Source organism: Notothenia coriiceps, unplaced genomic scaffold, assembly GCF_000735185.1.
Source record: "Notothenia coriiceps isolate Sejong01 unplaced genomic scaffold, NC01 NC01_scaffold00019759, whole genome shotgun sequence".
Taxonomy (NCBI): Eukaryota; Metazoa; Chordata; class Actinopteri; order Perciformes; family Nototheniidae; genus Notothenia; species Notothenia coriiceps.
This window is the reverse complement of record NW_011352460.1, coordinates 389,065-399,673: the sequence shown is the minus strand read 5'-3', so window position 1 is coordinate 399,673 and position 10,609 is coordinate 389,065. Positions and strand designations below refer to the sequence as shown.

Genomic DNA, 10,609 nt, shown 5'->3' with positions numbered 1-10,609 from the left:
TGGGTTGACTTGGCCACTTCCTTTTGGAAAAAAAAACCTTTTCAGCTCAACATTAATGGGAAATGACAGGTGTTAAAAGCCACTCTGCAGGAGAAAAAAACTGCACATTGAAGTTTTAGACAAGACACTTGACACAAAAGATGACTTAAAATAGGCCTTTTATTAAATAACGTATAGTATAAAATGATTGACTAAAACTGAATAATTTGTATGGAATGGTCCTTTTTTCGATATATTTGTTTGTATTAGTTCAGGCTTTCAGGCTGTTACACAGTGCTTATAGCACGGGGGAAGCTCTTCTTCAGCCTGCCTCGGTTTCTGGGTGAAAATAGCTCTGTGTCCCCCGCAATGCGATTCTTTTCGTAATCCGTCAGACTGGTGATGGGGTGCATTGTGGATTTATGGGGGGAAATTAGCATAAATTATGAGCAAATCTGCGTGTGTGTGGTCCCAGGCATTGCAAACCCTCCAAGCGGAAAGGTGGCCCTGGCCAAAAGCTTGAATAGCAATAGCTCAAAATAGGCTTCCCATTTGGTTTTCACATTCATATAATTGACTTATGGATATTTTATACAGTTTTCACCACACCATCCTCAAGGGTTTATTTGCATTTCTGAAGTACTTTTGGATCTTCTTTACATAAACACAATAGACCTGATTGCCTCATGAAGTTTCAGTTTGAACAGCGTTGTTTGCATTGTGTTGATGTTTTCATATCGTCTACTTCCTCTGCGCAGCTCTGGGCCAAATTAGCTGAGAAAAACTAATAGTAGGCTCATCAACAAACTTGCTCATGGCAAATTATTTTGTATGGCACTTCGTAAACAATATCAGGCTGTAATTAGAGGGGAGCGATATGCATTTGAATAACATTTTATCTGTTAGATTATTGTTCACTCAAATCCACATCATAAAAACGGTAAACACTTGAAAACTGCACTCATTGCATACACCACTGCACAAACAGTGTTTTTAATAAATCAATCCTTATATCAAATATAATACACCTGCCTTAACAACTCCACAAATAGTTAAAAGCACATTTTATCACATACTATAATTAAATTACAATATGCCGACTTTTTTTTTCGTTTCCGTTAAAATATATATTTGTATTGTTATTAGCTATACTGTTAAGTCCGCTGAAAAAGTATTAGCGCATACCTTCACACACTGAGTGCCATCGCAGTTCAATTCCGGTTGCCGAGCCTTTTCACCCCTTTTTCTGTCTTCAAATGGAAATGATTTCCATTGGCCCAAGGTGTCCATGTAAATAGGTGTAAATGAAACCAGATTATGCCTTCCTCCCAGCCCCCTCCTCCCATGGCAATTGTCATGTGATAGCAAAGAGGTGGCACATTAATGGAGCGCCTCTACAGGGGTCTTTTCTGCTCATGTCACTACATAAAACTATCAGATGGTTAGAGGAAGGCCATGGAGGCATCCACTTAGCTCGTCTTATCAAGGACGCCAGATGAAGTCTATTCAGCTCTGCTAGCGGGACAAGCTGACTTACTTTGCAAGCAAGACTTACAGCAGCCTTCCCTCCATAAATGTGCAACGTCCGCCCGCCTGCAAACTGCAGAGGCGCTCAACCTGCCTGTTTTACGCACAACGCAACTCCAGCCTGAGCGGCATTGCAACTTTTCTCCGTGGTTGTTTTCATGAAGAGCGGGAAGCTTTCGTCAAGGAACTAAGGGAGACTACTTTTTTTAATTGCTTTTTTTGAAAATATCGAGGATGCCTCGCCCTGGAAGAAACACGTACAGCGACCAGAAGCCACCTTACTCCTACATCTCCCTCACAGCCATGGCCATCCAGAGCTGCCCGGAGAAAATGCTGCCTCTCAGTGAAATTTACAAGTTCATCATGGATCGATTCCCTTATTATAGGGAAAACACTCAGCGGTGGCAAAACTCTCTGCGACACAACCTGTCCTTCAACGATTGTTTCATTAAAATCCCCCGGCGCCCGGATCAGCCAGGCAAGGGCAGTTTCTGGGCTCTGCATCCCAGCTGCGGGGACATGTTTGAGAATGGAAGTTTCTTGAGACGCCGCAAAAGGTTCAAACTGTTGATGTCCGCCGAACACTTGGCCCAGAGTAAGCAGTCGGATGCTGCCCATTACCTCCAGCAGCAAGCCAAGCTGAGGCTGAGCGCCCTGGCAGCCTCTGGCACACACCTGCCCCAGATGTCATCTTACAACCTCGGAGTGTCTCAGTCCTCAACTTTTAAGCATCCATTCGCCATCGAGAATATCATCGCCAGAGAGTACAAGGTCCCGGGAAGCCTGGCGTTCTCCACCATGCAGTCCATGTCTGCCGGGTACCCGCTGCACAACCAGCTGACGACAGCCTGGCCCCACATGTACAACACCAGCATGATTGACACGGTGGCACCGATCTCCATGGCGAGCGGCGACTATAGTGCCTATGGCATGCCCCTCAAGTCCCTGTGTCACGGCGGACAGATTCCTTTGCCCATCAAGCCCACCCCGACCTCCATGGCCGGCTTCTCGGCGTTACCTCCACACATCCCCGCGTTTCTATCAAACTCTCCGCAATCTCTGAGCCCCACGTCCCCTCAGACAGCGACGAGCCAAAGCAGCCCTGCGACCCCGAGCGAGACGCTGACGAACCCCTCCACACTGCAGTCTGTGGCGGTGCACTGACCAGCGGGACTCTCCCAGTAGAACCAGCTGCTGGCCGGCTCGCAGGCCGCTTTACCAATCCCAAAGTTTATATTTTCTGTCGTCGGAAACTATCAAGGCGAGTTGCAGTTGCATCTCGAATTATTTGTGTATGTGTTGAATGTGTCGCTTTAAATTGTGTCATAGAAGTCCAGCACAGGATCGCACAGCGAAGTATTGCTCTTGAAAATATAAATTATTTGATAGTTCTATTTTTCAGTTTATTGTGAAATGTGAGTGTTGAAAGTGGAGTTGTTTTGGCACCATCAACTCTCATTTTAAGTGCTTGCAATTCCCGTGGCAGTTTTTCAGTTTTATCAAATAGCAACACTTTTGCACCGTTTCTGTGTGACCACTGTAATGTCAATGAAATTGCGAGGCAATGCCTGGGTTTTTTTTGTTTGCTTTTTAATACTGGAATGATGGATAAGGGTATACCAAATAGGAATAGGATTTAGATTTGTTCTTACCATCACTGTACATAAAAGAAAACAAAATGAGTTATCAAATCTTTTCAAAATGGAAAAGTAGTATGAGACTTCCTCAGAATGCAAGATGTGAATATTGCAAATAACTGATACTGAAATGTTGTAAAATGCACTTTTTAGTTTTATGTTTTAGATATCTATTTTCCAGAAAATGTTCTGTGAAGAATTTAATTTAAAAGGCTGTGGTGACCATGTGTATCAGATGCTGTACATTTGTACTTTTGTTTTTTTTAGGTAAAGCATGCATTCTAAAAAATTGTGTTGGTACTGTTGTTGTAAATGTTGTTGTTTGTTTTTTGTTTGTTTATTTTTTGCAAGCATGCGTGCTTTCGAAAAGTGTGCAAATCTGCAATGAATTGGAAAAAAATGGTCATCGAAATATTTTCTCATTAAAAGTGAAGTAAACAATCAAACGTGTTTCTGGAGGTTTAATGTAAGACACTGCCACATATTATTATTATTTGTATTATTACTATTTATAGGTCTTTTATATAAACAGGTGCTATTCAATTGGCAATATTTTTTTTAACTCTTAAAACTTTTGAATTGTTAAATCTTAATTAAATGACAATATTAAGTAAAGCAAAAAGAATGCTTACTTGTAAAAATTAGATTTTAATTGGTCCTGTTTTCAGACCTGTATGAATTGAGAGTGTGAGAGTGGCTCAGCAGCAGTGGGAGAGAAATGAATCGTGCAGTCGATTAGGATGCATGGAGTTGCGATGCCATGGTCACAGCGCAGACAACTGGCCTCATTCATCACTCTGTAGGCTAAACACAATTAAGCCCAATAATAAATAAACATTTTAAAACATGCAAACAATGTCCGAATTTATCTTGCTGCAGATTTTTGAAAATACGAAAAATAAATACGTGTCATGTTTTTCCGACTACAAAAATCGTGGGAATTTTATTCAACAGGTTAAAAAAACAGACGAAAAAAAAAAAATGTAAACACATTTTATAATATATTTTACATTCCTTTATTCGATTTGTTTGCAGGATTAAAAAAAATAACGCGCTTTATTTGCCTCCCCCTATAGAAAGCAACAGCCTATTTCGGGGTATTAAACAAATACATTAGAATTCCGTCACTTTATGCAATTGAGTAGATCAAATAAAGGGTCTCGGCCACTTCATTCTCCCTCATTCACTTGAATTGAAAGTGCAAAGAATAGCAAACTTAGACTGGGCCACCAATGTAGATTTAGCCTTTTTTCAGCAAGACAAAAAGACTGATTTTTTCACAAACACATTGCTGACTGGGGAACTAGGAAACGAGCTGCAAGACCCTTTTGGAATTTAAATCCACCCCTCCCCCATGGACTGTTTGGACAACAGTGTTAGTTTTTTTTCTCCCTACTTTGTGCATCTGTGTGTGTAACATTAGTCCTGACTCTGGATGATTAAATGTATTGAAACTGCAACAGCAGATTACAAGCTTTAATTTTAAATCAGATTTACATTTTTATGGTTAGGCAATTCAATTCAATTTAAACTATATTAACACACACACATAACAGTTTCATTGAAAACATTAAAAAAGAACAACATAACTACACATTTAAACTTGTGATTTTTTTTTCTATTCAATTGGAATTCAGTGTACTTGTCTTATTTGGTGTATATTGCACTCTTATAAATAAAAATGTTGATGTTATATAAATAGACAAATGTCTTGAAATAACCTGTGTAAGTCATTCATTGTATATTCATCCCAGAATGTGAAATGTAAAAATAACCAAAAGTTTTAATTTGATGTATTATGTGCTGCTCTGGAACATAAATGCAATATTCAAAATGCAACATCCTGTCGTCCTATAATAATGTTTCAAGACACAGTGCAGATGTTCCAGGGGATTTACTGAAATAGCACATCAAGGATATAAAGTCAGTTTAAAAAAAGGTTTCGGCACTCAAACATTTTAATAAACACCTTCAGCTTTTGCTCAAAAGGTTAAACTGAGCCTATTAATTAAAACCCTAAGAGAAAAAGTGGGAAACCACAGCTAACAGACGGGAGAGAGAGGAAAACTCATATTAGACCTCATCATAGCAAACTACTTGGAAACCTGATACGTTGAAATTACAATAATTAGTGTGGAAACAGTTTTTTTCTTAATAAAACCTTTAAACAATACTGTTTCTGGCACTATCTTTTTTTAATCTGCAAATCATTTTCTTGTAGATTCTGCCTATTATACAGATGATTGTTTCCATATTTTCAGTAGCAACAGTATGAACTTAGTCGTCCAAGTCTGCATTGTCCTTGTTCCCTCAACTATGTTCCACTTAGACAAAGAAGAAGGTCATCTTAGGCAGGAGATGAAATATAGACCACATGCAAAACCTCAATGTTGTAGTTTAATTAAAATAATTCATTAAAGTGGAGGCCCAAGGTAATTAGCATGTATAATTTATGATTTGCTTAATGCATGCAGGCAGTGGCCTCCGCAATAAACTCAACTTAACCTCAAGTAGGGAAGTGATACGGACAGGGTGCTGTTATTTACTGTGCGTTTATTGTTTGGATATTTGTCAAAGACAGAGCACATGTTTCATAAACCCTGGCCGTTGTCTGCTTCCATGCACACAAACAACTTATTTGTTTATGAGTTTATCTTGTGGATTTATGCTCACTCATACAAGGAGCTGTCAGGTCTGTTGTGAGGGAAAGATATTGGGAATTGCCTTCCCTTTTTTTCCCTTTTTTGCCGTACATTGTCACGGTTATACCAATGGTCACTAGTGTTGAAAAGTGGTTTATTTTGTTTCTTTGAGCTGACAGAATGAGGACATGGATAAACACCAAATGGTTGCTCTGCTCCTCTCCCACAGCAGACTGTCAGCACTGACTGAGAAAAATAATCAGTGATAGACAAAACTTGCATTAATTATGCTCGGCAAATGTGTCAATCTTTGACAAGCCTTTTGACATTTTGAAACATGGCTAGTGGCTATATTTTATTATTTCTTGCAAGTGCTTGTAGTTTTTTATTAAAACAACAACATAAAACAAATATTTTCAGATGGTGCTATGGACCTAGTCAACTGATTTATTTCAGTGGAAAATAGAGCAACGCTGTATTCTCCTGACGGGAAAGAAGCAACTAAATGCATGCTATCGTTCTTGAAACACATTTCAAACATAATACACCACCTGCTTGTAGTAAATGTTACTATTCATTAGATACTTTTACTGATCATATTTCTGTTTTATTTGAAATCACAATAAAATGTTAGAGCATGGTGATTTTATCCTGCAACTGAATTCCTTATGGTGCACATCATCATTATGAGACTCCATGGTTAAGGCATCAGTCATAATGTGTGACTCCCAGGTTAAATACATTACATGGCTGTTTCAGGGGGCAAAGGTCAGGTATAGTGGGCAGCTGAGGGGAGAGGCAGGGGGATTCAAGGCTGGCTCAGCCAAACACCCATGTGTGCATGAAATTAGAGTGTCAACATCTGATTCATGCTGCTGGGTGGTGACTGTGAAACAAATTATGTCAGCGGGTGGCAGCGGCAAAAATTCCACTCAGCTGCTGCAGACGTGGGAATTACAACAGGCCGTAGATTCTGTTTTATAAATGGGATGACACTTTTTTTATATGATAAATTTAAGGATTTTCAGTTCATCATCAAGTTCATCACAAAATGAGTGAAAATGCATTTTCAAAGAATTGTGTTTTCTTTGTTTTCTCGAGCTGCAGAACTTGATATTTAAACTCTCTGTAGGAAGTGGGAGTTGTAAAGAAGATCTAATGGTTCGAGGAAATGGGATGATAATTGTTATTCAAGATAAGGATGCATATTGTCCAGACACAGTGTGACACATGAATGAGTTCCTATTCTCTGACATGTCAGCAGCATTGAAAAGGTTATAATAGAAACTTGTTAATTCTATAGATGTCATTTTGAATGTCTAAATACATTTTAAAAAAGTAATACATTATTTTGGGGTTCTGGGTGTTTCTTATTTTTTCTAAATTTTTCTGTGGAGTTTACCAAATCTGTAGGATACTGGTTTCACAGTCTAGGGACTTTCACTGACATATTTTCAGTGAACAATATGTAATGTAACACTTTTCTATCTCTGAACACATATGGATCTCTTGTTATTGGATCCTGAGTGTGTGTAAGTGTTGGGCGGGTTTAGACATGTGAGCCAGACAACCAACAGAAAACTAATACATCAAACTTCAGGCTCCAACACTGTCAAACTCAACCTCCAGCCATTACATCTGACACACAGGTTCTTCTTCTTAACTTCATCGTTAAAGTGGGGTCAGCAAATGGCTAAAATCACTAATGTCTGGACTTGTTTCCTGGCTGTTTACACATTGGGCAACAGTTTCTTATTCTGTTGTGATAATTGCTAATCAATCTATTTCAAATCCCCAGTGTTTCATTTGGCATGCCTGTGAAAGGTGTGTTCTGAGAGCAAAAGTGCTCGCTCTGTTTCAGCTTGTCATGTGTAGTCTACATCTGTTGCACTTGCAGTTTATCAGATTAGAAACTTGTGTTTTAATTCCAACAAGTCCCGCGGCTACAGTTTGACCAAATGCTTGTTCAGGCGGAACCTCAGTGTGGGAAGCAAGCTTAATACAAACATGCTGCTTTAATGAAGGTACTTAACAGATTTGACACCACAATGTTTTTGCTTCTCAAGTGCTTTAGCTCTTACGTGTTAGAACTGTAACAGATTCTGTGGATTTTTTTTAGCAGCCTGCCATTTCCCCTTTTAAATGTGGAACGAAGAGCTAATTTATCACCTGTCTTTGGGATCTTATCGTACCCTCTCTAGCCATAAACTAACACTTGCACAGGACTTCAAAGGTGCGCTAGGTAGCAGAGGTGAGAAAAGGGCCTACATCTACTTGGGGGCCAGTTCCTTCCAGAGATGAGATGGAGCTGATTAGCAGGGAGTGTGCAGCAAGCCCTGTGGGGGCAGCAGCTGGAGGAGCAGGGAGAGGTGTGAGTTTTGACAGCTCCTGTCTCTACCCTCTGGATACTGCAGGGTCAGGGCACCCACAGCGGGCCGGGTCTGCGCCGCATAGGAAGTCAGCAGTAATTGCCATTCAGCCAGTGGGACAGAAACAGTGGCAACAATAACCAGTGAAGAACACACAGCCCGTTTCCTCTTTGTCTTCATGTGTTTGAGGAAGGATGCTACCTCCTCTCTGACAGAACAAAGCCGCAATAAAGTTCCCACAATCAAATAGCGTCTTGCAGAAGCAACAGAGGAAGACGTTTCATTCTGGTGTAGCTGCGCACTTCTCCTACCCCAGAGAAGGTCCAGATGGCTGCTTGTTATTGCATAACAAGGCTGCATTGTTTTGTTAATGTAACTTCATCTGTCTTTGATGTCATCTCATGTTGGCATGGCCAGTGTGAAAATCCCCATCAAGTGCATGATCCAGCACTACGCTCATTGTGATTGTGATAATCTCCTGCATTGAAATTCCACTTTGTTCCTTTGTTTCTTTGTCAGAGAACACAATGTGAGGTTAATTAGCAGCCACTGGTAACCTCTGCGTTCCTGGATCCTTCATCACAGCTGAAGTGTACTCTTCACTGGGGCCACTGGCACTGACAAGACCAAACACAGGGCCTTGAGCCAATTGAAAGCAAGCAGAATACAAACGCAGAAGCAACTGAATCCCTTTCACACTAACACACAAGCCCCCAAAGTATCAACTGTAATTGTTTTCTTCACGTCATTAATTGCTTCAGCCATTGTTTCCTTTCTTTGAATGAAAATACACAGAGGATGAATTGACTAAACCAGTATACATTGATAGTGGCAGAAAAGGTTGCAGAGATACAGTTTTTCAAACATTAAAAGGCTTTAATGTGGTTATTATCTGGTTCCAATGTGTCACAGTCTAATTTTCTGTTTCTTCTGTGGTGCAGAGGCTCTCAGCCGTGCATTTATCTGTAATATTGCCCTTCCGCCACTTCAGATCTCCCCATTCCCTGGTGGTCTAATTTATGTTAAGTCACAAACCTCCCCTATGGCTGTTTTGAAATGTTCAGAATGGAGACTGTGTGCTCCAGGTTTATGCCAGCACCACAATCCCCTGTATAATTGTTCTCTATGGGAAAGCACATCTCAGTGAAACCATCTGCAAGTCCATGGGGCAGTTTCCTAAGAATGAGTGGACTTCTTAGGGGGTTCCACTGCAATCCAGTTTCTCTTGTGAAGCAAGTAATTAATTCAAATCTCAGGAAGTCAATAGCTGCCTGGATCAGAGGCACGTAGCACACAGCTGCTGATACCTCCAAACACACTGCTTGTCCTCTCAGGAAGTCGCCAACAAAAAGGTTACAATGGGTGCACACACCCATACAAGGCTCAGATAACTGTGAATTTTGTGTACTCGTATCAACGTTTGCACACTTCATTAACTAAATTGTGGTGATGATAAGAGTCACCAATACTCTGGGGAAGTGAGGTTCTTTATGAATGATGCAATGCACTGCCATTAAACAAGCTTTCAAGGTTACAGTATGTTCCTCCTCTAGCTACAATTATTTTACCAAGCTTTGATTTATTTTTTTCTGTAAATTAATGTAAAAAAGATATGCCAAAGACTATGTTTTTTCCACAAAACATTGATATTACTTGGCAGCTCCTTGGTTTTCCCAAATAGTTGATAAGCCTAGATGATGATTTAGATGATGCTCTGCAAAAGTGATGTTCCTCTAATGTCCTACTTTTTGGGGGTTATTTAAATCATTAGCTAACGCTCAGAATGATGAAATATGATGAAAGAGCCAGGGCAGCACTTTAAGAAGCACAAATGAAGTTGGCTTGCTGGTTGCATCCATCTTTTCTGTAGAGCAGAGGAGAAGATATAGTTATCATTTCTTACAATTGTTTTTGCTTTGTGTCCCTATTTAGGAATTTCAAGAGAATCTTTTGAAGGTGTATTTTAGAAGCTGAATTCTACGTGTAGTTTCTTATACTTGACGGTGTGATCTCCGAACTGCAGAAATCAGGGAGAAAAAGAGAGGGAAAGTCTCTGATTCACAAGCAGTAAAGTTCCCTCTCTTCTTCTTCTGGAGACGGGGCAGGGCCGAGCTAAATGCCTCGCTGGGCTGCTCCCTACAGCTCATTGTTATCCAGCCTGTGGAGGAAGCCACTGCTGTGCTTCCAGCCTGTCTCTGACAACAAGTGTAAATAAGGATCTAAATAACAAACAGAGGAATGCAAGCCTGTGTGTCACAGTGAGCTTCACAGGGCTGCGCTTCAGCTCCACACTGGCCACCTTAATGACTCGGTCAAAGGGAGCGTGCAATGGTCCGCTAATTTCCTTTCTTTGGCATCATTAGATGGCACTGTAGTGGACAAATGAAAAGAAAGGCCTGTGTGTGTGTGTGTGTGTGTGTGTGTGTGTGTGTGTGTGTGTGCCTGTGTGTGTGTG

General features: G+C 40.4%; 1 protein-coding gene across 1 annotated transcript; it reads left to right on the top strand.

Annotated features, from left to right (window-relative positions):
- Positions 1 to 210: 210 nt before the first annotated feature.
- Positions 211 to 4,446, top strand: foxb1a (forkhead box B1a). The gene has a single exon (XM_010779007.1). The coding sequence runs from the start codon at positions 1,741 to 1,743 to the stop codon at positions 2,668 to 2,670; it is 930 nt and encodes a 309-aa protein (XP_010777309.1). The 5' UTR covers positions 211 to 1,740; the 3' UTR covers positions 2,671 to 4,446.
- The last annotated feature ends 6,163 nt before the right edge of the window (positions 4,447 to 10,609 follow it).